This window comes from Elephantulus edwardii, unplaced genomic scaffold (genome assembly GCF_000299155.1).
Source record: "Elephantulus edwardii isolate Elephantulus edwardi_28Jun2011 unplaced genomic scaffold, EleEdw1.0 scaffold00015, whole genome shotgun sequence".
Lineage (NCBI taxonomy): Eukaryota > Metazoa > Chordata > Mammalia > Macroscelidea > Macroscelididae > Elephantulus > Elephantulus edwardii.
Genome location: NW_006399765.1, coordinates 28,645,128 through 28,670,727, shown reverse-complemented (window position 1 = coordinate 28,670,727; position 25,600 = coordinate 28,645,128). Strand labels below are relative to the sequence as shown.

Here is a 25,600-nt window from a genome sequence, read left to right as displayed (position 1 = left end):
ATTATATATTTTGTTGTTGTATAGCATCGAGTTGGAACAGACCCATAGCTGATCCTCCAGTTAGTTTTCAGAGGCAGTAAATCCCATGGGAGGAGATTGCCTATGTTTCTCCCACAACGCAGCTGGTAGATTTGATTCAGGTGCCTTTGGGATTGCAGTGCAGCTTCTTGCCACTAGGCCACCAGTGCTCCCAAAGTGTATGAGTGTGTGTGTGTGTGTGTGTGTGGTAAGGAGCTTCACTGCTAACCTAAAGGTGCACAGTTCAAATTCACCTGCTGCTCTATGGGAGAAAGATGGACGTTCTCCTTCTCAACCTCTGAAAACCCACTGGAAGGTCAGCTATGAGTCTGCTCTAACTCAGCATGTAACAAGAAGAATAAATAAATACCTGTTTAAATTGTAAACATATATGTGTGAACATGTAAGTGTATATGGTGTATATGTGTTTAATTATGTATGTAAATAGATGCGTAAATGTATTCCTGTAAATGTGCGTATGTAAATATATGTGTTACACATACATATATACATGCATCTATCTATCTATCTATCTATCTATCTATCTATCTATCTATCTATCTATCTATATCTATCTATCTATCTATCTCCACTTTAACAAAAGGAAAAAGAAAATGGAATACCAGCACTTGTCCACAACAGCTGCAGAGACATTTGAGGGCATTTGTGGCCTAATTCACACTAGGCACTAATTAAATATTGGTTGGCTGGAGTGTGGGACTAGAGACTTGAGGGAAGAAATAATAGGAAAAGAGAAAAGAAGAAAGCAGAGCAAATGGAAAGGCAAAGCGGGGAGAAAATGAGAGACGGCCACAAAGGGACAGATTTGAAGTGACTCATGCCTTCAAAAGGTTCTGCTCTGAAGCACAGCTCATCCGTCTCCTCATTCATGTTACGTTTCTTCTCTCTTTTGCTTTACAAAGACTCTACAAAGCCCAGGCAGAGCCCTATAGTTTTTTTTTCTCCTTCAGAAAATACTGGGTTCAGCCCAGAAGTGGTTCAACTCAGCCAATTGCCAAAACACCAGCTGCCTAAGCCCAGAGCTGGCCAGTCCAAGAGGTAGTTATTTTGCCAACAGACAGATGGCCAAGGAAGTCAAGTTAGTTGGTGTATTGTCTGTCTTTTGGGAGGCTCTCCGCCAGCTGAGATAGCTAGAAGCAAACCGATCCAGAAGCCACAGCTTCGGTTTACTCCTGGACCTCCTAGACACCAGTTAGCAGGCAGAGGCCGGAACAGGGCAGCTTCCACTGTACCGACCCACAGCCTGGCCAAGAAGAAGTGTTCTCCCACCCTCAATGGTAAATAGGAAAGTGCCTGAGTGGGTAGTTTGGGCCAAATTAAGATACTTCTTACCCATCATGAGGATCTGAGAACAAGGAACAGCTGTGAAAATGGTGTCCAGGGCTAATTCCAGCATTTCCCCTAGAAACACATTAAATTTCTAAGTACAGAAAAGGATGGTTTATTATACATCATAAAGAATTAGTGAGAGTTAGGGAAAGCATAAGTTGATTTTTGAAACCATCTAGCATTACAATTAGAAACAGACTCAGGAAAGTTAGCCAAAGTCAGAAGCTCTGCCCCATCTCTTATGTAATGACTTCACCCAGCATTGGCTGTGCAATGGTCCAGGAAAGGTTTGGGGCGTGAATCTTGGCGCTCTGCTGCCAGGTCCATCCTGGCCTCACGGAGTTTCCAGGCAGTACAGAAGATTGCTGCGGTGGCTGCCACTGGATTGATTCTGACCCCTCACGGCCGCACAGGACAGAACAGAATCGCCTCATGGCTTTCCAAGCCCGACGTCTCTACACAAGCAGGCAGCCTCATCTTTCTCCTGAGGAACAGTTGATGAGTTCTCACTGCCAAACTTTCTGTTAGCAGCTGAGAGCCTAACAACTGTGCCTCCAGGCCTTCTTAGTGGGGAGAACACTCACAGAGCAAGACAAATGAATATAGAGTTGCAACTCTGGTGAGGGCAATGAACAGGTCATAGGAGAATCTGACCACTTAGCGTCAATTATAGATATAACCTAGCAGATGCACCTTCTAGATCATGTACATACACCTTGGAGATATTTTCACTTTGGTTCCAAACCATTAGAATGAAACTAACATAAAGGTAACACAGGGGAGCTCTGGTGGCCTAATGGCTAGAAGCGGTACTGCAATCTAGAAGGCACGTGGTTCAAGGCTCCCTGGGAGAAGGATGGGCAGTTTTCTCCCATGCGATTAACTGCTTCTGAAAACCTGCTGAATGGTCAGCTATGGGTCTAATCTGACTCTGTCATACATAACAACAACATAAAAACAAATGGGTCACATGCATTTTTCATGTATTTTTCACTTCCCAGTGCATATGAAAATTATGTTTACTTTGCATTTTCTCCCACTATGCATTGAGTACAAGCCAACTCACAGTTTCTGAGATCGTAAATCATACGGAGGTGATTACCTATCTCAGTCTCCAGGAGCTGCTGGTGGATTTGAACTAGAGGAGAGATATTTAGATTCTCTGGTTCAGCAGCAAAACTCCCTATGGACTACAGTACCATGTGCAGCTAACAGCACTGTGAGAATTTTGAAAAATATGAGAATTAGCAAAAGGTGACGCAGAGGGTGAACGGTGCCAGCAGAATTGTCTGACACAGAGCTGCCACGTACCTTTAAGTTAAAAAAAATTAAGAAATGCAATAAATCAAAGTGCAAAAAAAGATTTGTCTGTATAAATATTTATCTAAATACAAAATGTACAGATTATTCCTCTCAGCTTTATGGTCGGTAGGTTTTATTAATGCAGTGCCTGGGTTTCACAGATAAGTTAATGCTTCAAGTGGAAAGGTTGTGAGTTTGAGTCTACCCAAAAGCACCTCAGAGAAAAGTCCTGGTGATCTGTTTCCAAAACAATCAGTCTATTACCATTTCTGGAGGCTCAGGTCTACTCTGACCCGTTTGGTGTCATTCTGAGTTAGCATGAACTCCACAACAGTTTGGCTTGGGTGCTTCTTGTTGTTGGTAGGTGCCATCGAGTCGAATATGACTCACAGCGACCCTGTGAACAACAGACCTGAACCCTGTCCTATTCTGTGAATCTTCATGATCTTTGACACACTTGAGTCCGCTTCAGTCACTGTGTCAATCCAGCTCATTGGATGTCTTCCTCTCCTTTACTGACCCTTCGTCTTTCCAAGCGTGATGTCCCTCTCCCAGGAGCAACCTCTCCTAGCAACATGTCCAAAGCCTGAGAGATGAAGCTCCGCCCTCTTTACCTCCAAGAATCAGTCTGGTTGCGCTTTTTTCAAGACATAGCTGTTTGTGTTTTGCCCACGAAATGCCCCTCAAAGAAATCTAAAAACACGTCTGAAATTTCAAGAGCATTTATTATATTATTTCCACACGTGGAGACCTTTTTCTCTCCTCAGGAAGGTGGTGAAGGAAAAAAGCCCCGAGTTTCCCCTCCCACTTGCTTTTATAGCTCTTTTGAGTGCCCCTGTTAGGGCAGGGGGATTGTGATCATGGTTGGTGGGCTGGGGAATAAGTCATTTGGGTTGACTTTTGATGGCCTGGCTACTTTGCCCATCTTTACTCCTTCTGTGTTAACGTAGACACTAGTTAATCCTTTACCTTGCAAGGATAGGCAAGGTCTTACCCGGGGCATTCGTGTTTGCCTTAAGCTAAGAATTTTTATGGCCTGCTTCTGCTTCTGGTATTAATGGGGGTTTATAAAAAAATTGGGTTTCTGCTGTCCCTTCATTTGTCCTTTTACCAGTTCATAGGATACTCAGTTCTCTTCATCAGCATAACAACTCAAAGACATCAGTTCTTCTTCTGCCATCCTTATTCATTGTCCAGCTCTCTGATGTATATATAGCAGGTGAATGGGAAGATCAAGGCCTGAATCAGGTGCACCTTAGTCTTCAACCTGACTTCATTGCTCATCAGTGTTTTGGAGAGGGCCCTGGCAGCAGAGTTGCCCAATGCAATATGTCTCTCTTGTATTGGAGGACCAGCTCCTCATGATTGCTCTTTCTGGATGCAAGCATCGCCAGGTCTGGAACGACTGCTGTCTTTTTTTCTCACCTCCACCTGTCATTCTGATTGCTCTGTTGCTGTGATGGTCATTTCTGACTTGGGAGGTGTTCTGCTGGAACAGTGGTTAAAGCACTTGGCTGCTAACCAAAAGGTCACTAGTCTGAATCTACCAGCTTGTCTGTGGGAGAAAGATGTGGCCATCTGCTTCTGCAAAGATTTGCAACCTTGAGAATTCTATGCGGTAGTAGGTGCTCTATTTTACAGGATGGTTATAAATCAGAATGGAGTTTGGTTTGGTTTTTGATTGTCTAATATTTTATGTGAGAGGCTATGGGTACACAATAGGTTCTATTTGCTTCTGGGGAGCTCTGAGGGCACAGACTGGGGGGAACTGTGGTTCTAACCCAAAGCTGAGCATCTCTGGTGGTTCTAATCCACCAATGACTCCCTGGGAGACAGGTAAGCAGTCTCCTCCTGTGCAATTTACAGTCTTGAAAATCCAGTGGAGGGTCAGCTGTGCATCCGTTCTGACTCGATGGCAATAATTTGGAAGTTTGGTGTGTTGTTTTTATTCTTGACCTTCTATACAATTTCCACTTTGGAGAAGCCATCATTTTCTGTTAAATGCTTCTTTCAGATACTTGGAGTGGGCCATCTCACTGATCAAGAGAGTGGAGAAGAAAGAAATAAAAAGGAAATGGGACCTTTTGTCCATCGCTTGCAGGGAGCTCACACACCTGTCTGGTGTCTTATCTTCATTCAGGACCTTCAGCCATGCAGAACATTGGGAGATGACCTCACGGCAGCCATCAGCCGTGGTGCCATAGAACTTGGGCACTCATCCAGAACCAGAACCTGGCTTTGATTGTTGTCTCTGCCCCGGCTCCCAACCTCCAGCCTCTCTTGTTTGTGTCATGTTCTCACACACAAGACGCTCAGTTGTGGCCATTGCGTGCCAACAGTTTCTGTCTGACCGGCCCCTGAGTCATGGTTTCCTCCCTACTGGTGTCTTTTTAGTTTTAACAATGTTTGTAATTTGTGTGAGAGTTTTCAGAACAAATCAGTCTTTCATTCAATAATTGATATGCACTTTGTCTTGTATCATGGGTTGTAATCATTTCAGTAGCCTAGCTTTTCCCCTGCTTCCTCCCGATCCCTGATCCCCGTAGCCACTGACCCTTGTTTCCTGCCTCTCCCTGCCTCCCGAGCTTTGCCTTGGAACAAAGACTCCCCTTTTGATCTGCTGTTATTGTTCACTTTCCAGCATTGTTTGTTGCTTGGCTGCAAGGCAACCCCTGAGGGTGGGTTCAATTGTATACTTAAAGGATGTCTAAGGGTTACAGTCTTGGGGGTTTCCCCAGGGGGTGCCATGAATTATCTTAAAGGAACACCTCCATGTTACGTGCTCAGTTGACATTTACCTGTTTAATCCTCCCTAGTTTTAGATTGAGTATTATTTCTACAGTTGTGAATGTTTTGGCTGATGGAAGGTATGTAACTTGAGAGGCAGAGAGGCTCCTGGGAAGCAGGGCTAACTCCACAGGCCTAGTTTAACCACAAGTTCTCCAGCCTGACTGCAGACGGGCCCTGGTGGACACCTTGGGGGCCACATGTACACAGTCCGAGGGTTACAGCGTCTGGATGCTACTTGACGACTCTGGGTCCTATTCCATAGCCAGACCATCCTATCAGAGCAAGGTCAGAGAGTAGGGACTTGTCGAAAGCCTCCAGTGGGGCTTAGACCCAGGACTGTATCTCCAGACTCTTCTCATCTATGTGACAAAACTCAGCATGTTCAGCTACCAGTAAGTGCCCACCACCCAGATAGCACTTCTCTAGACGCTAAAAAGGAAAGAAGCGTTGCCACAGGATTAACCTTGGCTCCTGGTGACCACAGAGAGATAGCAAAGTATTTGCCAATTCAACATTTCTTTTCCCTTTTTTGGGTATGTACAGTTTAGCTCTAGCAGTAAGATGTGCCGAAAACCCAAACTTCAAGTTTCTTTAGTGGTTTGAAGCCACCAGCAGCTCCTTGGGGGAAGGGTGAACAGTCTCCCCTCATAACAGACAACCTTGCCAATCGGAGGGAGGGCGGCGAAGAGTCAGGACTGACCTGACCACAGTGCGTCCGAGCTTTCAGTCTGAAGTGAGTCAACTCTGCTGTGCAACCATCCTTGATATCCACCAATAAATTTTCTATCACCATAAACAGAAACTTAATGTTTCCTAAACCATGCTTTCTTAGCCTGTCTCTTGCACCACGTAGCCACTAATGAACTTTTCTGTCTATTTCTTTTCTTATTCTAGCTATTTCTTATCATGAGATTATCCAGATCTGTTGGAAGCAAGAGTGGCATCCACCCACTTCCGAAATAGTTTGCCTCTGGAAACTCTAGGAATGTGGAGAAATGATGAAAGTTATACAAGTGTTCAGGTCTTTCATTCCTTTGAGTTGTCTGTGACTCGATGGCACCTAAGAACAACAACAACAGCTATATCTCTTGTTTAGTGACTGCCTTATGTAGCATTATGTTTTCAATCTGTGGATTGTTGGAAGTAGAAATCTACATGCTTTTAGGTGGACGTGAACCCTCAACCTTTTAGGTAACAGCTGAGCACATTAACCATCCCCTTGACGCAATGGTTTTCTAGGTGTTTACATGTTGTGTAACAAGATGAATTAAAGCTGAAACGTCATCAGAAGATTTGATGCTACTCGTGAGTTTTACCCAAGTCATGATATTTTCAGTTGCTCCGTCTACATATGAAAGCTGCTCAATAAATGAGGAAAGTCAAAGATCTTTTGATGCTTTTGAATTTCAGTGATGTGGAAGACGAGTAAATGTACTGTGGACTGCCAAAAAATCAAATACATTTTGGAGGAAGTGCAACCAGAGTGCTCGTAGAAGGGAGGACGGTGAGACTTCATCTTCCATTCTTTAAGCATGTTCTCAGGAGAAAGACATTACGCTTAGCAAGAAAGTGGAAACTTGAAAGACAGGAAGACCCTCAATGAGAGGTAGAATTTGTTTTAAATGTGAGTTACAGTGTAATATGTGATTATTTTGACAATTCAAAAGGGAAAGAAACACCTACATTTTAGTCATTTCCCTACTTTTAATCTTCATAACATGCTATAGACTGAATATTCTTTTTATAATTGCTATTTAAATAAGTGAAATGAATACTAGTTTTTCTTTTCTACCCTATTCCTCTAAAGTTGGCAATTTGTTTTCCAACTTCCCATATTTTTTCTCCTTCCTGGTTAAGCATATACAAATATACACTTGCAGAGTATGAACATCAAATTGTTGTTGTTGTTATGTGCTGTCAAGCCACCTGCAACTCAGAGTGACCCTATGTACAACAGTCCTAAACTCTGCCCTGTCCTGTGCCAATCTCACTGTCTGTGACACATCTACCCCCATTACCCCAGTCATTGAATCAATCCATCTCATAGAGGGTCTTTTTCTCCTGCACTGTCCTTCCACCCTCCCAAGCATGATGTCCCTCTCCAAGGACTGGTCCCTCCTTGCAACATTCCCAAACTATGTCAGATGAAGCCTCTGAATCCTTGCCTCCAAAGAGCAGCCTGGCTTCCCCCTCTCCAGGACAAACCTGTTCATTTTCTTAGCAGTCTATGGCATTTTCAGTACTCTTCTCCAACACCACAGCTCAAAGGCATCAACTCTCCTTCTATCATCCCTACTCATTGTCCAGTTCTCTGATGCATAGCAAGTGATTGCAAAGGCCATGACATGTATCCAGTGCACATTAGCCTACAGACTGACATCATTGCTCTTCAGCACTTTAGAGAGGTGTCTAACCACAGACTTTCCCACCACAATAATCTTTTCATTTCCTGGCTGCTGGTGCCAAGAGGGTTGACTGTGGAGCCAAGCAAACTAAAACTTTGAACAATCTCAGTCTCTTTACCATCCATCATGATGCTGCCAATTGCATAATGCATATTACTATGTGTTTTGTCCTTTTATTCCTGGATGGTGCAAACAGTTTCCAGTGAACTACTAGTGTAAAGGTGGATGGTTCAAATGCACCTAATGGTGAACTTTGTTTATTTGTTTTGAGTACCCATTCTTTGCTAAGGGACCCCCAGTTAGTGTAGTCCTAGAGACTTGTGTTGGTAACTCAAGGACAATGTCTCTTTGTTGGTTCGAATCCATCTGTGGCTCAAAGGGAGAAATGTGAGAATGTGAGACACTCCTCCATATGATTGACAGCCTCAGAAACCCAATGGAGGGCCAGCTCTGTGCCTGTTCTGACTCAATGGCGACGCATTGAGGTGTTGATTTTCTTCAATTTTCAAAAAGAGCTCTCAGGGAGGACACAACAGAGAAATGAAGGACTTCAATAATTGGGATAAAGAAGGAGCACAAGGCATTATAACCAAAATCCAAACCCAAATCCACTCATTGAGTCGACTCTTAACTAGCCTGTAAGCCCGTGTAGACAACCCCATAATCTTTCCAAAGCTGTAAGTCCTTAACAGGGCACAGAACCATGTCTTTCTTCCATGGAATGGCTGGTGGGTTCAAACTGATGCTTTGTTCACAGCCAAGTGCCTTGTCCACAGTGCCACTAAAGCTCTTGGGAGAGGAACAAGTGGCATTTAAGTATGCCCACAAATACAAGACAACCACGAAGCCTTATATTTTAGGCCCAATTGATCAATGGGGTGATCGAACTAAATCAAATGGAGCTATTATCTCAAACAAATTTTAACTTCTAATGTCAATCATAAAGATGAGACATTGCCCGTCTTTCTCCCATCCAAGTCATTTTCCCCTAATAAGTCTGTCATTGTTCAAACAAGTCAGTGATTTTGGCTGCTTGCAGAAGGATCCCAGAGAATGTATTTAACTCTGTTCTGGAACCTTCTAGAATTCACAGAAGAGTTCTTTACAGGGTCTCTGCTCCTTAAGCAGCTCTTTGTCCCTTGAAAAATGTGTGCTTGTGTCGCTGGCCATCACTCTACAGAACAGAAGGTGGTTAAGTGGCTCAGCAGACCTTCGTCTGGGTACGATGCCAAACTGGCAGCCAGTCTCTCTCAATTTCCCACCTTCTGCACTGCTGATCTGTGGTTGTGTCTTTCATTAAGAACAGATTATTTTTTCAGCCAAGACCCTTTGAGCCAAATACCTGCGTAGATCTCTGCCTCCTCAGATCTACATTCTTTAGGAACAGAAAGTCTGTCAGGAGTCCTTACTGTATGGAGCTTCCTTGAAACGTGGCTTCTCTAATGTGTCAGTGGACAGTTACGCAATGTGCAGACGTTGGCCGTGGAGGATTGCTTTCTTGTGCAAGCAAGACCAGCTTAGATTCCACCTTACTCTGAAACTGAGTCCTACTCCAGAGAACTAGAAATGTCTCGCTTCTAAAGGCTATGGACAGAATTCTTGGGTACTAGATTCAGTCTTGGGTCACTACTGGGATTTCCAAGAGCATATTTTCAAGTACAAAGCAGACTGGTGTGATTGGAAAGAAATTTGACTTTGGTTTTGCTTCTTTGCACCTGGGGTCACTGGTAGAGGAAAGAGTGAGAAACAGGTCTTCACCTTTCCAAAAATGTCAAGGAAGCGTTTCTCACAGGCAGGGGCTGGACTTGTTCATGTCTTTTTGTCAAAGATGTGTGGCTTTAAAAAAAAATCAAATATCAACAATAAATCTTGTTACTATCACATAGATCGGGACTCACAGCAACCTTAGGATGGAGAACAACTGACATCTAGGGTTTCTAAAGCTATAATCTTCACAGGAGCAGTCTACCACACCTTTCTTCTGAGGAGTGGTTGATGAGTTTGAACTGCCAACCTTTGGGTTATCAACCAAACACTTTACCATTGAGCCTCTTGTTATTGTGTGCTGTGGAGTAGGGACTGACCCATTGTTGACCATTCAGCTGGGTATCAGAGGCAGTAAATCACATGGGAGAAGATGGCTAATCCTTCTTTTGAGGAGCAGCTGATGGATTTGAACCATGTGCCTTTGGGGTTGCAGTGTAGGTTCTTACCACTAGGCCACCAGTGCTCCTTGTTGAACCAATAGGGCCTTACATGGTCTGATTTGGGAACTTATATTTGGTGTAATGAGAATTCTGGTTGTTTAATTAAAATTAGCTCAAGGAAAATGGATCTTGCTGAAATAATGCAGAAGCCCTCCGGAGACCAAGGTTAGACACGAGGGTTGCTGGCCTTCTTGACCATAGGAATTAGGAACTGGAGACTCACTCCTTCTGTCTCTCAGAGGTTCAAGGTCTCTGGACAGGGCTTCAGTCTACAGTGTGGTCAGCCCTCCTACTCCTACCAACCTTCTCCCCACTGCAGACTGCACCCCAAAGTTAACTGCTGTTGAGTCAATTCTGACTCATCTTGACTCTGCTGGGCAGCGTAGCACGATCCTATAGAATTTCCAAGCATGTAATCACTATGAAAGCAGATTGCCACATCTTTCTTATGAAGAGTGGCTGGTGGGCTCGAACCACCAGTGTTTGGATCAACAGGCTAGTGCATAACCGCTGTACCACCAAACTCGAAACCCAAATCAAAGCCAATTCCATCTCATAGTGACACTGTACAACATAGAACTACCCCATATGGTTCCCACAACTGTAAATCTTTTGAAGCAGATTCACATCCTTCTCCCACAGATCAGCTGGTGGATTTGAACGTATCAAATGAGAGAAAACTGTTATCAAGGCCCTAGTCCCCACGCAATCACCTTCAACTCACGACAAACTCGTGGGTGCCAGAGGACAGCTGTGCTGTATGGAGTTGAGTTTGGAGAAGTAGATCAACAGACCTTCTAAGTTCCCGGGACAGGATGGAACCACCAACCTTTGATTGGCTGCTGAAAGTGTTCATCACTTGCACTCCCAGGGATTCTGAGAGAGTTTGAAAGGACAGTCAAGGTTCAGGTGAAATGCTGTGCTGGTCTCGGGGTCACTGGTGCTGGGGCAATGGCGGTCATCCTTAGACAATCTCGCTCACCCTGCTGGTGGGAGCATCCGTTAGGCTGGGAGGACCACTAGTGTTTTCACATGCTGTGTACAGCACACTGCCCTCAGAACGGAGATCCATCCCACTGGGTCCTGTTTGGTGTCAGGCCTCACTTCAGTTGCTGGATCATAGAGAGGTGGGATTAAAAACCAGTGGGAATACCTCTTCCTTGAACAGTTGCATCTGCATTTTGTGTTGGAGTGCTTGCTTTTCCAGAAGGATCTTAGGGGACTGGAGACAGGTCTAGCCTTCCTGGGAGGGGCTGGAATTCCCTGGTAAAGAAGATTCCCTCTGCAGGCAGGGTCTGTGCTAACCGCCAGAGAGATAAGCTCACAAGCCGTCCAATTTCTACTTACTCAGTGCATTGCAGTGTGCTTCTCTCCACTCTGCGCCAGGCCGGTGGGCAGCCGGGATGCCGGATGCTGTGCGGATTAAAGACACAGTTCCTGCCCTTTGTCAGCTGGAAGTCTAGAAGGACTTTGGCAAGCGGTTGATCTGACCCTCAAATCACAAAACTGCAGTGAGTGGGGTCCAGGCCTCTCAGAGGGTAGCTGACTTGGTCAAGAGCACTCAGTGATCAAAGGCGCATTGAGCCCTCCCCACGTCCGTGGTAACATCGTGCCAATCAGAGACCAAGATGAACACGGGTGGCACAGGGCAGAGGGTGGCACTTCACGGGGGTGGAGTGACAGAGGTGCTGTGTTCTCAGGAGCCAGCCTGGCATTTTGGGTGATGAGGAGGTTTCCGAGGACTTATTCTTGCTGAGTTGAGTCTCTCGCTGTTTGTCCTGGCCTTGGCTGCGGTAGGTGGAGCGGCGCACCCCTGCGGTGTCTGAGGCTCTTTATACCCAAAGCGGAAGGCTTCAGACACCTCCTCCAAGCGGCCCCCACCGGGGTTTCCAATCTGTCCTGAGGTTTCTGAGAGCACCAGGCCCGGGACTCCGTGGGGCGGGCTCGGGGCCAGGCTCGGTCAGGACGCCCACGGTTTCCCAGGTCCAGAGCAGCGCGCTGTGCGGGGTCGCCGCCACACATCCATCCACTTGGAGGGCGCTCGGCAGCCGAGTCACGCGCTGCGGACCAGAGAGGGGCGATGCGGTCCGCTCTGCTGGCCCAGACCTAGGGGACTGGGGGCAAGCAGGCACCTCACTGGTCAAGCTCAGGGCTGTGGGTGCCTCGCTGGACAGCACTCTGTGCTGCGCGCACCCGGGGGCTGGTAGCATCAGACCTCGCTTGCTAGCAGAGCTGTGCGCCCCGCTTTCTACCCCGGAGGAAGCGGCTAAATTGGAGAACCACCAGACCGTCTCCCCCTTTCCCCGGAGCCAGCGGGCAGAGCAGTGAGCCAACCCTGCCGGCCACCGCTCTCCTATAAATAGCGCGCGTGTGCCCGCTCGCGCTCCCCGGCGGCGCGAGGAGGAGAAAGTTGTGCGCAGGGACCTGGGCGCGCGGCAGAGCAGGAGGGACCCGGCGCCGAGCAGCTGCGCCCTGCACCCCGGAATCGAGCCCGCGGACTTGGGCTTCGCCTGCAGAGACCCGGCTAGCCGCTGCCACGCGCGAGAGACACCAAGGTTTGGAGAATTTTCGACCCAGCAAGGAGTGGAGCCGCTAGCGTCCTGCCGGGTTCCATGGCCTCGTGATCTTCGCAGTCCCGGAGACACCTGCCTCAGTGACTCGCCTCTGTCCCTGGCCAGACTCTGCCAAGCCTGCCGGGCGCCTGCCCCGCACCCCCGTGTGGCTTCCCTTTGTCCCCTCTGTTCTTCCTGCTCCGTGCTGTACCTGGCAGGGGTTTGTGTTTGGGGTGAGAATTTGGTCGTTTCCCCCTGTTGGGTGTGTATGTGAGGTTTGGGCGACTTTTAGATGTTCAGGCGCCAGGATAGGAGCAGGGGCGCCCGAGAGGGTTGATTCCTGGGCGGAAGAGGGTGGGGCAGGGGTTCTGCATGAGCTCCTTAAAGGACGAAGGGAGCAGAGCCAGTGAGAGCGCGAAGGGAGGCTTGGGCTTCAAACCACACAATCCGTGCGAGCGCGCGCGCCGGAGCGGCCGCCGTCCCCGCAGCGCGGAACCTCCAGCCGCCGGCATCCGCCCGAGCTCCGCGGTCCGGGGCGAGGAGGCGCCTCCGCCGAGCAGGAGCCCCAGCCGGCTGCCCGCGCGGCTCACCATGGGCGCCGGGTGCAGGGCGCTGTCCGCGGTGCTGGCCGTGCTGTTGGCGGCCACGTTGCCGGGGCAGCCTGTCCGGGCGCAGAACGACACAGAGCCCATCGTGCTGGAGGGTAAGTGCCTGGTGGTGTGCGACTCGAACCCGGCCACGGACGCCAAGGGCTCATCTTCGCCTCTGGGGATCTCGGTCCGGGCGGCCAACTCCAAGGTGGCCTTCTCGGCCGTGCGCAGCACCAACCACGAGCCGTCCGAGATGAGCAACAAGACGCGCATCATTTACTTCGATCAGGTCAGACTCCCAGGGCTGCGGGTTCGGGGGAGGGGACGCCGGGCCGCGCGGACCCTGGGACGGGCTCAGCGGGTCGGACTGAGACGGTGGGGAGGCGGAGATCGTAGCGGGACTCGCATCCTCAAACCTCAGTGGGTCGGAAACTTCGGCTAAGCTCCGCTCCTCTTCCATTCCCTCTGGGCCTCTTGGAGAGGCAGCTGGGAGGCGAGGGAGAGGCCCGAGCGAGCGCAGAGCCGGGCAGCGGGAGCTCAGGACAAGTTTGACAGCAACAGGTCCCCAGAGCGGAGAGACTGGTCCCCGGCCCTTGAATCGCTGGGTTAGAGCCAGAGCGCGGTCACCTGGCTGGGACATTTCTGCAGGTTCCTCTGAGCCTGTTCCCGCGACACTCTCGCGGACGTCTGGGGAAGGTTTGGTTTGCTTCTTCCAGGTGGGGAAACTTATCCCACAGAGCGATCGGTGGAGCCCTAAGATGAGGGCGTCCCCCAGGGGGCAGAGATGCTGAGGGGGGGTGGCTGTGGGTTAGACCCCTTTCTCCTTTGCGCCGCTGCCACAGTCCCTCTGCCCGTCCCAGGTGCCGCTTCAGCTGCCTGGGAGTCGCCTAAGGGAGCCCTTGTCTGCGAAAAGTTGCAGAGGACCAGGGGAATGGGAATTGGCAGCTGCGCCAGGCTTCCGGTGGGAAGCGCCAGGGAGCCCGTTCTCCCTTCCCCAGGCGCTGGTCTTTCAGAGAAATGCACATTTCTGGGGGAAAGACACTTCGGTGCTGGGACAAGGACAGGAACTGAAGAAAGCAGACCCTGCGCTCTAGGCTTTGGCGTGTTGAGAAATCTGGTATATGGCCCAGCTTAAGGGAGGAAGCTTACAGGCAAACCCAACCCAAGATCTGCCTTTGCAATAAAACAACCCTCAGAGTCTTTTTAAATCGCTAAGTCACAGGTCTCAGGTGCATGCAAAGCCACGTGCACAGGTTAAATGGTGTCCCGGGATGTTCCTGGCAAGGGAGGAGGTGATATTTGACATTCGTTATTTAATTTTTCCTAAAAATAATGCACTCTCCAGCTGGCCAGAGACAGAGAATGCCTCTCCAGGGAGTTACTACTGGATCGCCGTCATTTAAAAAGAATTAAGCAGCCCCTGTGTGGTTTTGGTGCAGTATTTCCCATCTTGATGGAAATAAGCCTTAGCCCCAGTGCCGGCCTGTATTTCAGTGCATTAATTAAATGCTGGAATACATTGGACAGCGCTCGGTCCGCGGTTGTGAGTTCGGCTCAATGACCTTTCTGTCGATTAGAAGAGATGGGTTTGTTCTTCTGACCAGGGAGCCATGCATCTTAGAGGAAACAAGACACGCTTAGTTATAAATCTCGATGTGCCCGGCTGCTCTAATTACGCGGTAGCTCAGCACCCAGCCTCCTGTGTCGTCAACAGTAATCAGCTACCCCCGTTATTGTTAAAGAGTTATGCTACTGTGGCTGGAAAGCAGGGTATCCCCGCCAAGCACCTCAAATTATTTTAAATGTGGCTGGGAAACAAACAAACAAAAACCTTCCAAGAGCCTCTCCTGGGGAATGCTTGCCCAGGCTGGTAACTTGTTGTTGAAAGACCATTGATTGTCAGCTCAGAGAAAAGAAATCCGATGCTTCCCTGTGAAAAGGTGAATGTTCACGTTGACACTGTGTGCAGAGGTGTTTTTAGCGCTGAGTCTGTGTTTAAGGAGTTGGTTCTGGTTCAGCTGCCTGACCTTTAGTCTCGTGTGTATTATTATTCAGACATGATGGTACATTTTTAGGGAATTATGCAGGAGGTTGCAAAGGTGTTCATAATAGCAAAGAAGCAGGGTTTAGAAGAGAGAGCAGCAGAAGTCTTTCATATATGGGGAGTGCTTTTCTATAGGGACATCAGATTCTTTTTTTAAAAAAAAATTACTTTTACGGATGTATTTTGGTTTTAGAGAGGAATATACCCCCCCCCCCGGAAACTTCATGTCTTGCCTCCACTCCCCAAACACACATCCTTCCTTGCTTTATTGATAGGGACTTAGTTAGATGAGACCTGAAATCTTAAATTGTCAGGCCCCTTATTGGCTCCTGGCACTGATTTCATAGCCAGCCGAACGTCTTGGATACCAGAGGCACTGCTGCTTTCTTGAAAAGCAGTGTATTATGGCTTTATCCTTACACTTTCTCTTTTTGACCCTCAACTTTAAATCAAGAACAGATGATTGATGAGAAGAGAATGAAGAACACAGGGAGGGCCGTGAGCAGACCACCTGTCCGTCCCATAGACTGTCTCCTCGCCCATAGTCTACTCTTTGGCAGTCTACAGGAAATGAATCAGGGCCAAAATATTACCGTTAAGATCAAGATGCATAGGAAGATACTTTAAAAAAATCCTCAATGTCTTACAAGAGACTGGTGGATGCTAGAGAAGGATCAGGCATTCAGGTCACTGTGTGGACCAGCTAGTTCATCAGTGGTCTGGACTACGTCTCACGGTGGAGGGAGCCCTGCCTGTATGTGATGTGTCCAGGGATGACTGCAGAGAGCCTGTGGATGCTGATTGGCTGGCTCAGAGACGTCACCTCTGGACATTGGGAAGGCTTGTAGCTGGTGGGAATGTAAATACATGGCAGACACCCCAAGGTAAAGCTAATGTTTATAAGCCCTCACATGGTACCTAGATGCTTTCTCAACCATTGGGCTTGCTGGGAGTGGAAGTGTGACTGCAGAGTGGTTCTTATTATTTTTTTTCTCTATCATTTGAAGGAACATTCCAATACACACATCTGTTTTCCCCAGCCAATAAAGAGGAAAGACGTAGAGCCAGATCTTTGATTCTTGATGGTTTCTTAAGGTAGTTGGAGAGGGAGAAAGGAGAGAAAGAAGAGATGGAGAAGAAGAGAGGAAGGAGTATGAGAAGGAGGGCATAAGAAGGGAGGGCAGGAGGAAAGAAGGAAGGAATGAAAGATGAAGTTCACTCATAATGACTTCCTGTTGTCTGCTCTTTTCCTTTGTAGATCCTAGTAAATGTGGGTAATTTTTTCACATTGGAGTCTGTCTTTGTAGCCCCAAGAAAAGGAATATACAGTTTCAGTTTTCACGTAATTAAAGTATACCAGAGTCAAACAATCCAGGTATGTTTGAGCCTTTCTCTCTCTACCCCAAACAGTTTTGTGTTACCTCTAATGGGCGATGCATTTCAGTATTCATCTCAAAATGTCTTCTCCTTGTCAAACAAAACAGCTAACTTAAAGTTTATTTTAAAACATTTAGTCTCCTGTTTTCTTCTTTATAATATTGATTAATGTGTATGACAAAACACACAGAAAAAGAGTGAGATGGAATAATTATCCTAATAATAAACAAATATTTATAAAACTAGTTTAGTGACGCAAAAATCTCTTTATAAGATTCTGTTTCCATTTGATGCATATGCAAAATGTGGTTTGAAGTAAGAGGAAAAATGGAAAGGTTAGCAGAGCTTTACAAATGCATGCTAACCACATATGAAGAAACCCATGAAACTGTTTTATATTATTTTTCAAAAAGATGAAATCAAATGAACCATGATGAGTAGGTGTAGGAACAAATAGGCAAGGTGCTGTTGAAAATGTGGGTGCTATGCTTCTCCTTTAAGTAGATTTTTCTCCCTGACTCTCATCTATTACTTTCTTACTGGCCACATTTCCACAGTTAATGTATCTTCTGTCAGACTTGCTGGTGTAATAGGCTTGACTCATATTGTAAAAGTTAGGAATGGAGCTACTTCTTAAATCTAATTGTAGTAACACTAATGGTTCATTAATTAATGACAGTTAATCAATTGATGTGTTTCTGGAGTTCCAGGAAACTTTTAAATAATTTGTCCATATGCCTGTCATCTATTAGTATATTTAACGTCTGGTGATTGTACATTATGACCATAGTAATGATTCATTAGACACTCATCTACCCCCTTTTTGCATTCTAGTGAATGCATAAATTGAAATTTAATTTACTCTCTGCCATTTATTAAATTGTGGTTTTAGTGAAAGTTTACAGAAAGGATGAGGTTTCATTCGATCATTGAGAAACAGTTCCCTCCCTCCTCCTTCCCCAGTTCACTTTGTAATGTACATTCCAGATTTTTAATTGTCACATGGAATTGTCCTTTCAGACAGTCCTTCCCTTTACCTCTTCTACTATCCTGTTCATGATGATTGACTCTAGTAAATATAATTACATAAGAACTCTGCCCATGTTTGTATGATATAGAAATACATGGTATATCTGATACAGTGTTATATGGAGAAATACTGCTATGTTTCTGAGTTGATTATTTGCTGAGATTGAAGCGTTGACATCTCTATTGCGAGAGGTGATTAGCATTTCTAATACACATTTCTTGCCAGAAAGAAACAGAAGAAGCCATCCTAAAAATATACACACATGCATCCACAACTCTTATTATTCCAAATGAGTTTTCAGAGTGAGGTATGTCACATCTTTGCAGTAATTAGAATTTTGACAGCATCTTCTGTTGCTTGGTTTTTCAGGTTAACTGGTTATTTTTTTATGAATACCCTAGGAAACCACAGGCTTGCTTCATTATCAAAAGGTGGTTGTTGAGTGAAGAGGTATATGAGGTTGTTGTTGTTGTGAGGTGCCATTGAGTCACGTATAACTCACAGTGACCCTATGAACAACCAGTCTGAACCTTATCCTAACCTGTGCCAACCTCATCATCTCTGATGTACTCCAGCCCATTGTTACTGTGTCAGTCCGTCTCATTGAGGGATGCCTCATGTATGCACTGAAAAGGTAGATTGTATTCCAATGGATAGTTTTCTTTTGCCATTTCTTTTGTAGGAATTGAAGAACATCTCTATGAGAGGTTAAAAAAAATCGGTTTAGCCGACACACTAAATCTAGATACCACGGTTTGTTGTTGTTGTTGTTGTGTGCCATCAAGTTGCTTGTGACTCATAGCGACCCTATGTACAACAGCCCTAATCCCTGCTCTGTCCTGTGCCAATCGCACTGTCTCTGACACACCCATCCCGATTACCCCAGTCATCTCATAGAGGACCTTCCCCTCCTGCGCTGTCCCTCCACCCTCCCAAGCATGACATCCCTCTCCGAGGACTGGTCCCTCTTTGCAACATTTCCAAAGTATGTCAGATCAAGCCTCAGAATCTTTGCCTCCAAGGAGCAGCCTGGTTTCACCCTCTCTAGGATGAACCTGTTTGCTTTCTTAGCAGTCCATGGTATATTCAATACTCTTCTCCAACACCACAGCTCAAAGGCATCAATTCCCCTTCTATCCTCCCTAGTCTTGTTATACATCCGAGATACCACAGTTGGCTAATTCAAAAGGAAGAGATTCTATTTCCCAACATTTCCTGGCCACCAGGTCTACCACACAGAGCTGGTCCTCGTCATGCCCAGATATGATTTTTTTTTTTACTTTCCTGAGGGCTCTAAATTGGCATTTTTCTTTTTTTCTTATAGGTGAACCTGATGTTAAATGGTAAACCAGTAATATCTGCCTTTGCTGGGGACAAAGACGTTACTCGAGAAGCTGCCACCAATGGAGTTCTGCTCTACTTGGACAAAGAAGACAAGGTTTACCTGAAACTGGAGAAAGGAAATTTGGTTGGGGGCTGGCAGTATTCCACGTTTTCCGGCTTTCTGGTGTTCCCACTATAGAAACTTTGATGTCTCCGTGACCTTTATCCAGGTGAGGGGCAGCCCACCCTGAATTATTCGAAGATCATTTTCTCCATCACCAGATTGATTTATCCCCCTTGATTTCTCATGGGTGAATATGAATTCTCTTTAAGGATTCTAGGCTCCTCTCAGCCAGTCTCAACTGTCACATGTCATTGTTTTAGTTTCCTTTCTGTGTGAGTGTTTGGTATATTTGACGTTGGACTTAAAGCAGACACCACCCGTCTATGCTTAAGTATAACAGTGAAAAAGCTGTCTGCCAAGTTCATGCTGAATTTGTTTCCTGGATTACTGAATTTGTTCCTGATGTAGAATTTAATTTCTTTATTTTCCAAAAGACTGGCAAGTGGGTCTAAGAATTAGAGAACTTTTAAGGTCCAGCTACAATTGATGATTATTGCATTACTGCCAAAGAACTCTGTACCGTTGATATATTGACTCACCTTGTTTGTGTTGCTTTGGAACCGGAATTGCTTTGTTTTGCTCTCTGGAGATACCTGAGAGTTTCTTTTCCCTGATGGACTTTGTGTCTTCTCTGCAAATCGGGTGATGAATGCCTTGCCTGTACATTTATTTTGAGACCACCGACATGACTTCCCTTAACAAAGAAAAGAATGCTTCATAGTTGTATTTTAATTATATATGTGAAAGAGTCATATTTTCCAAATGATATTTTCTAATAGGATGAATAGATCATAATTCTGACAAGGAAAAAAGTCGCTTACCCAAATTCTAATTCCCCCCAAACCTGGGCAACACAGCTCTCCTCCATGGGAAATCTTAGACTTTATTACTCAGCTTTAATTAACATGATTGATAATAACTACTTTATTAAAAACCTAAGGGATTTTTTTTCCTCTTAGATGTGGCCACTTTATTAACTGGAGATGGGATGCCTTTGTTTTTAATTATGCCCATTTTTCAAACCTTCTTTTGTGTTTGAAGTATCATCTGGTTTTGCCTTAATTCCTTAGATTGTATATATTTATTTGTTTAGCTAATATTCAATCCAAATATCCCATATCTACACTTAGTGCAATATCTTCTTTTGTCTTTTGTACGGGTCATATGAATTCATAAAATTATGTCTCTGTAATATAATAAAAGTTACTATATGTTAGTTGAATTGCTTTGTGCTTTTGGTTTCAGAAATACATATTTTTGAGTGGTTCATTTCTTCTGCTCTCTTTCTCTTTCATTTGAGTTTATTTATTTATTTATTTTAATTCTTGGAGTTTAAGCAAAGCTTTCTGAATTTTCAGATTGTCTTTTCAGAATTGGTATAGGAAATCTTTACTTTGTTTAATCTGCAAAAATTCAGGAGTGGTGGGTTTGCCAAAAAAGAATCAATGAAGTTAGTAAACTCTTCTTTCAGAAGGAAATTTTGTTTGAAAGTTAAATTAAAAAAGATATTTCCCAAATATCATGAGGGCATTCAGGATATGAGTGAATGGTTATGAGTAAGAAAGTCAATATTTTCAAACTCAAAGATCTTGGGAAAAAAGTTCTACCCTTTTCTCAGTACTAAAAGTCTGCATGGATGATGGCAAGATGCTTTATTTTAAGAAAATTGTTATTACTAATGTCTTGTCTATAACACTGGCTTAATTTCCTGGTCTAGTATCAATTAAAGCAGCTTGCAGGCACTTTCTTTTATATATGAAAATGCTGAGGAAAGGGTTTCAGGTCCCCTTGGAAGAAATATCTATATGTGTTTTCTGGCATAATAGAAATTATTCACCAAATCAAAATACTAATTTATTGTAAGGCAAACACTCTTCCATCCCCCAAAAGAATTTTCTGGAAATGTTGGTAATGAATCTTTGATGTTTCACTTTGCAAGTTATTTCCCAGCTGGCTTTTGGTCAAAAACTTTTCTTCCTTTGTGATTGTATAATGTAAAAAAAAAAAAAAAGGCTTGTGAGGAGATATAAAAAAGGGGATTTCTGCTATAGGCTTCTGTATGGTTCTGTGTAATCAGTTTGTGTCTATACATTGTGATAAGGTGAGTTATACTTGGCTAAATATATCATCAGTCATTTCTTGGTATAATGGCTCAAGAGTCCTGGAATGATCTAGAGACACTCTTGATGGGACAGAGAATGTCAGGTGACTGTCAAAACAGACTAAAGTAGAAATAAGTCTTCTATAAACATGTTGTTTGCCTTTTGAGGGTTAACCTTATTTTAGTTTTTTGAAGAAAATTTGCTACAATTTTGATATTAATTCATAAGTGCTACTGTATGTATTTTGAAATGCAAACCCCATTGGAAACCTTAAGAGAGCACCAATTTGAAAAGACACTGAAGCTTTATCACTCAAGTGAAGGAGATTAGTTGCCACAGTTGGGATCTTCGTGAAGAAAAGCTGGAATGTGGGTCTTAGAGACCCACTCCCACCTGGTTCAAGGAAGAAAGAGCAGACGCCAACATGGTACCCCCGTAAGTGTAGCAGAGGACAGATTCGTTTCATCAGAAAGCCTAGGGTTGGAGAGTTCTAAGACGGAACCCCAGAATCTTCATGTACTTGGTTTTTTTTTTTACCTCTTTGAGTTTCATTTACTTCATTTATTTGTAAACATGAAATAGCTTGTGAACGGAATACGACTTGAAGAGCTTCTGTATTATTATTTCCATAAACTCAATTCCTAGGGAAGTATTGTTAGGGGCCTTCAAATTGGCACGTCTTCGTAGCCATCCCACGTACGACAGAATGAAGCCCTGCTTGACGCTCAAGGCCTCAGCTGGGCTTGAACCCACTGCTGGGGTCACTGCATGAATCCCTTTCACTGAGGGTCTTCTCTTCTTTCACTGATGCTGGTTTTCCAAGCATGATCTCATTCTCCAGAGACTGGACCCTCCTAAGAGCAAGCCCAAAATATGTTGTGAGATGAAGTCTCATGGTCCACGCCTCTGAGGAACTCTGGCTGCACATTGGCCAAGACAGATTTATCCAGCCTTTTGGCGGGTCATGGTATAGTTAACATTCTTCACTAACTGTGCATCTTAGGGCATCATTTCTTCTTGGATAAATCAATGTTGATTAAACAAAATAGTTTGTGACTCTTGAGGTGATTTTGACGAATGATGGTCTCAGATGTGTTAGCATAGAACTGTGCTCCATGCTTGTGGCTGATCCAGTGTAGACCTCTGTCCTGTCTCCTGACGCATGCTGCGTAGCTTAGAACCTTTGGGTTAGTCACCAATGTTTACCTGTTTGCACTACTCAGGGATGCCGGAAGGCCAGGTGAAGGTGTTTATTTCAAGATTTAAAGCAATACCTTGTTAGAAAGTTGTTGGATGCTCTCAAGTCCATTTCTGACTCACAGAGTGTCAGAAGTAGACACGTTGCCCCATGTGACAGAGAAGAACCACCTCACAAGGGTTTCTACGCAATAACTTTGTTGGAGCAGATGCCAGCTCTCGGGGAGCCGCTGGATGGGTATGGATTAGAACCGTCAGCCTTTTGGTTAGCAGGAAGTGATTCACTGTTGAGCCAGGAAGGGTCCTTTGGTAAAAAGAAGACAGGAAACAAAACCAAAGCCCACCACTGTAATCATCTAGCTGTCTGATCTCTGGTCACCAGAAACCAGGGGTCGGGGGAGGAAGAAAAACCCTAAAGACAAAAAGCAAAGTAGTTAACAACTAATCAGCACACAGGAAATGCTACACGAAGGGCCTTTGTGGCTAAGATTTTTTATAAAATTTTATTAATTTTAATGAATATTTACAGAAATTTTGGATTTCCATTCATTCATTGTTGCATTTTTCTTAATTGAGATTTTAATGAAAGATTATAGAGGACTTGGGTTTCCATTCATTCATTGTTGTACATTTTTCTCCCTCCACCTCTCCCCCCAGTTCGCTTTTCTCTTTGGGGGAAAAAATCTTTCATTGTTGTATAATTCTGCCCCCTTCCAATATTTTGGGCTCTTGTCATGCAAATGATACCTAATCATATATCCCTTTTAAACAGTTCTCTCCCTATCTGTTTCAATGCAGTGTACATTATTTATCCCTTCTTTTCTTAGTTTTCCACCAAAGCCAATGTCAGTCCCGTTTTACAACAGTGGCACTATGTAGTATTTGTCCTTTTGTGATTGAGATATCTTACTCAGCATAATGTCCTCCAGGGTCACCCATTTTGTATAATCTTTTAAGAGTTTCATGTTTTCAGTGCTGCATAGTATTCCACTGTGGGAAATATACCAGAGCTTCTCTATCCATTCGTTTGTTGATGGGCACTTGGCTAAGATGTAAAGCTCAATGCAAGCAAGTAGGGCTAGCATTGAGCTGGAGGTTGGAAGGAGGGGCAGGAAGTGGCACTGGAGTGGTGCAGACTGGATGGCAGCGGGCTGTGGATGGGAGGCTCTCCAGAAATGGACGCAGATGCTCTGCCTGTCCTAGGACTCAAAGATAGTTTTCAGAAACCGCCTGGTCCACAAAAATGCTAATTGAACGCTGTATTTGCATTGGCCCTGTCTGCATTCGTCAGCGCCAGCACTCTACCTTCCCGGATAGTTCTTATCTCCTTTGACTGTTCCTTGATCTATTGATCAACAAACTCGAGCAATTGCCTGTAGCAAGCAGTTTCTCAGGGAAAGAATCTCAAGAAGACAAAGTGGAAGGAGATGAAGAGCTTGTGTGTAGCATCTCAATGATCCTCCCCGCTTGGGGTGGGGGTGAGGGTACACCTGGTTGCAGAGTCTCTCAGACCCTTAACACGAAACACTTCTAATAATAGCACACTCATTCATTCACATTTTCCTGTATTTCTTTATTTTCTGTCTTTTGGTTCTAGTTCCCCTCTCTCTACACCCTCTCTCTTTATTTTTGGATCCCTGGTGGTTACGTGGGTGGAAAGGGTGAAGGGAAAGTTAGAGGTTTGAGTCCACTGGCTGCTCTAAGGGAGAAAGATGAACAGTTCCAGCCCAACATCCCCGTTTACTGCCTGGCGGCCCGGCTGGCGTTGGGGTTGGTTTGAAGGCGCCACTTGGGTCTGTTCTCCCTTCTTTTTGATCCCTGACAGCCTGGATTGCTGCATGCTTTCTTTTGGCCTTTACTTTTTAGAACCTGAAACGAGCAGTTCTAAGAATACTGCGTGGCATAGTGGTTAAGTGATCAGCCTTTAGCCAAAAGTTTGGTGGTTCAAATCCACTAATTGCTTGACTGGGAGGGAAAAAAACCTGCTGATTTACTTTTGTAAAGATCAGAGCCCTAGAAACCACAGGGGTCAGTGCTACCCTGTCCTATAAGGGGTCTCTTTCATTGAGCTTGAGTAAATATAACAACAACAATAACAACAACAGCATAAGCTCCATGCAGGTGGGGCTGCTGTGAGGTAGAAATGACAACAACTTTTCTGTGGCGAGTGCGTGGCTGCTTTCAATTTTTAAAAGAACCCTATAAACCAGCATAGACTGAATTACCCTAGGGCGTGTCATATACTTTGCTATTGAGTTTGTAGTAATTGTGACATGTCCCCTCCTCAGTCCTCCATAAACACTACATAAAACTGGACTCTTTTAAGTCATAATATAGGGCTGACACTAGGATTCCGCCTCAGTTTTTGACTGAGGATTTGGGTTTTTTTTTTGTTTTTTTCAGCATACCTTTACTATTGGGGTCCCGTTGGGTAAAAGGTCACAATATTATTGGTCTTTGAGCAAAAAAAAGTAGTGAACCCAGAGAAGGGTGCTTGTGTAAGATCTCCAGGTTTCATGCTGCCTTTCAGAGCTGTGGGGCTGACCCCTTGTCCTGACGGTTTCCTTTGATGGTGTTGGGTGAAGGGCTAGGAGGTCAGAAGTTGGTTTCTCCTCCCGGTGGAGTCAATACTAGCACGTGGTGGCCCGGAGTAAATCTACCATCCGGCGCTTTATCTAAGGCCGACCCTTCTGGAACTGGATTCCCAGGCTTCCTTTCTTCAGAAGTGTCTCTGCGTGGACTTGAACCTCCAACCTTTTGGTTATCACTCATCCACTTTCCCCAAGGACTCCTCTTCCTCTTTCCCCAACTTTAATCTGTTGTTGTTCTGTACCTTTGAGTTGGCACTGACACTTCAGCAAGTTTTCAGAGGCAGTTAATCTCTCTGGAGGAGATTGCCTGTCTTTCTCCCACAGAGCAGCTGGTGGATTCAAACCAAATACCTTTGAGTTGCCAGTACAACGCCTTTCCACTAAGCTAACCTGTGTATAATATGAGGGAGCTGTGGCGGCCTAGAACCTACAAAGACTCACCAGAGCTGGGCCAGAAGTCAGTCTGGACTCATGTCAATGAGTGAGTTTAATTTGTAATATGGGTTTGAATATCTTAGAACCAAAAGAATTCCTTCCTTCCTTCCTTCCTTCCTTCCTTCCTTCCTTCCTTCCTTCCTTCCTTCCTTCCTTCCTTCCT

General features: G+C 45.1%; 2 protein-coding genes across 2 annotated transcripts in view; both read left to right on the top strand.

The window, feature by feature from the left end:
* The window catches only part of LOC102875591 (cofilin-1-like), a 50,135-nt gene extending 37,735 nt beyond the window's left edge, over positions 1-12,400 (top strand). The window contains exon 2 of the mRNA XM_006881760.1: positions 11,988-12,400. Within this exon, the coding sequence (XP_006881822.1) occupies positions 11,988-12,400 (413 nt within the window). The remainder of the gene's footprint in view (positions 1-11,987) is intronic.
* An 815-nt stretch (positions 12,401-13,215) lies between these two features.
* Positions 13,216-19,238, top strand: CBLN4 (cerebellin 4 precursor). Its single transcript, XM_006881651.1, has 3 exons — positions 13,216-13,503; positions 16,517-16,633; positions 18,990-19,238. The coding sequence occupies exons 1-3, from the start codon at positions 13,216-13,218 to the stop codon at positions 19,185-19,187; spliced, it is 603 nt and encodes a 200-aa protein (XP_006881713.1). The 3' UTR covers positions 19,188-19,238.
* Positions 19,239-25,600: the final 6,362 nt, after the last annotated feature.

Coding starts and splice junctions, on each gene's coding strand:
- CBLN4 (XM_006881651.1), top strand. CDS start 13,216: ATGGGCGCCGGGTGCAGGGCGCTGTCCGCGGTGCTGGCCGTGCTGTTG. Junction 13,504..16,516: donor GCATCATTTACTTCGATCAG/GTCAGACTCCCA, acceptor TTTCCTTTGTAG/ATCCTAGTAAATGTGGGTAA. Junction 16,634..18,989: donor ACCAGAGTCAAACAATCCAG/GTATGTTTGAGC, acceptor TTTTTCTTATAG/GTGAACCTGATGTTAAATGG.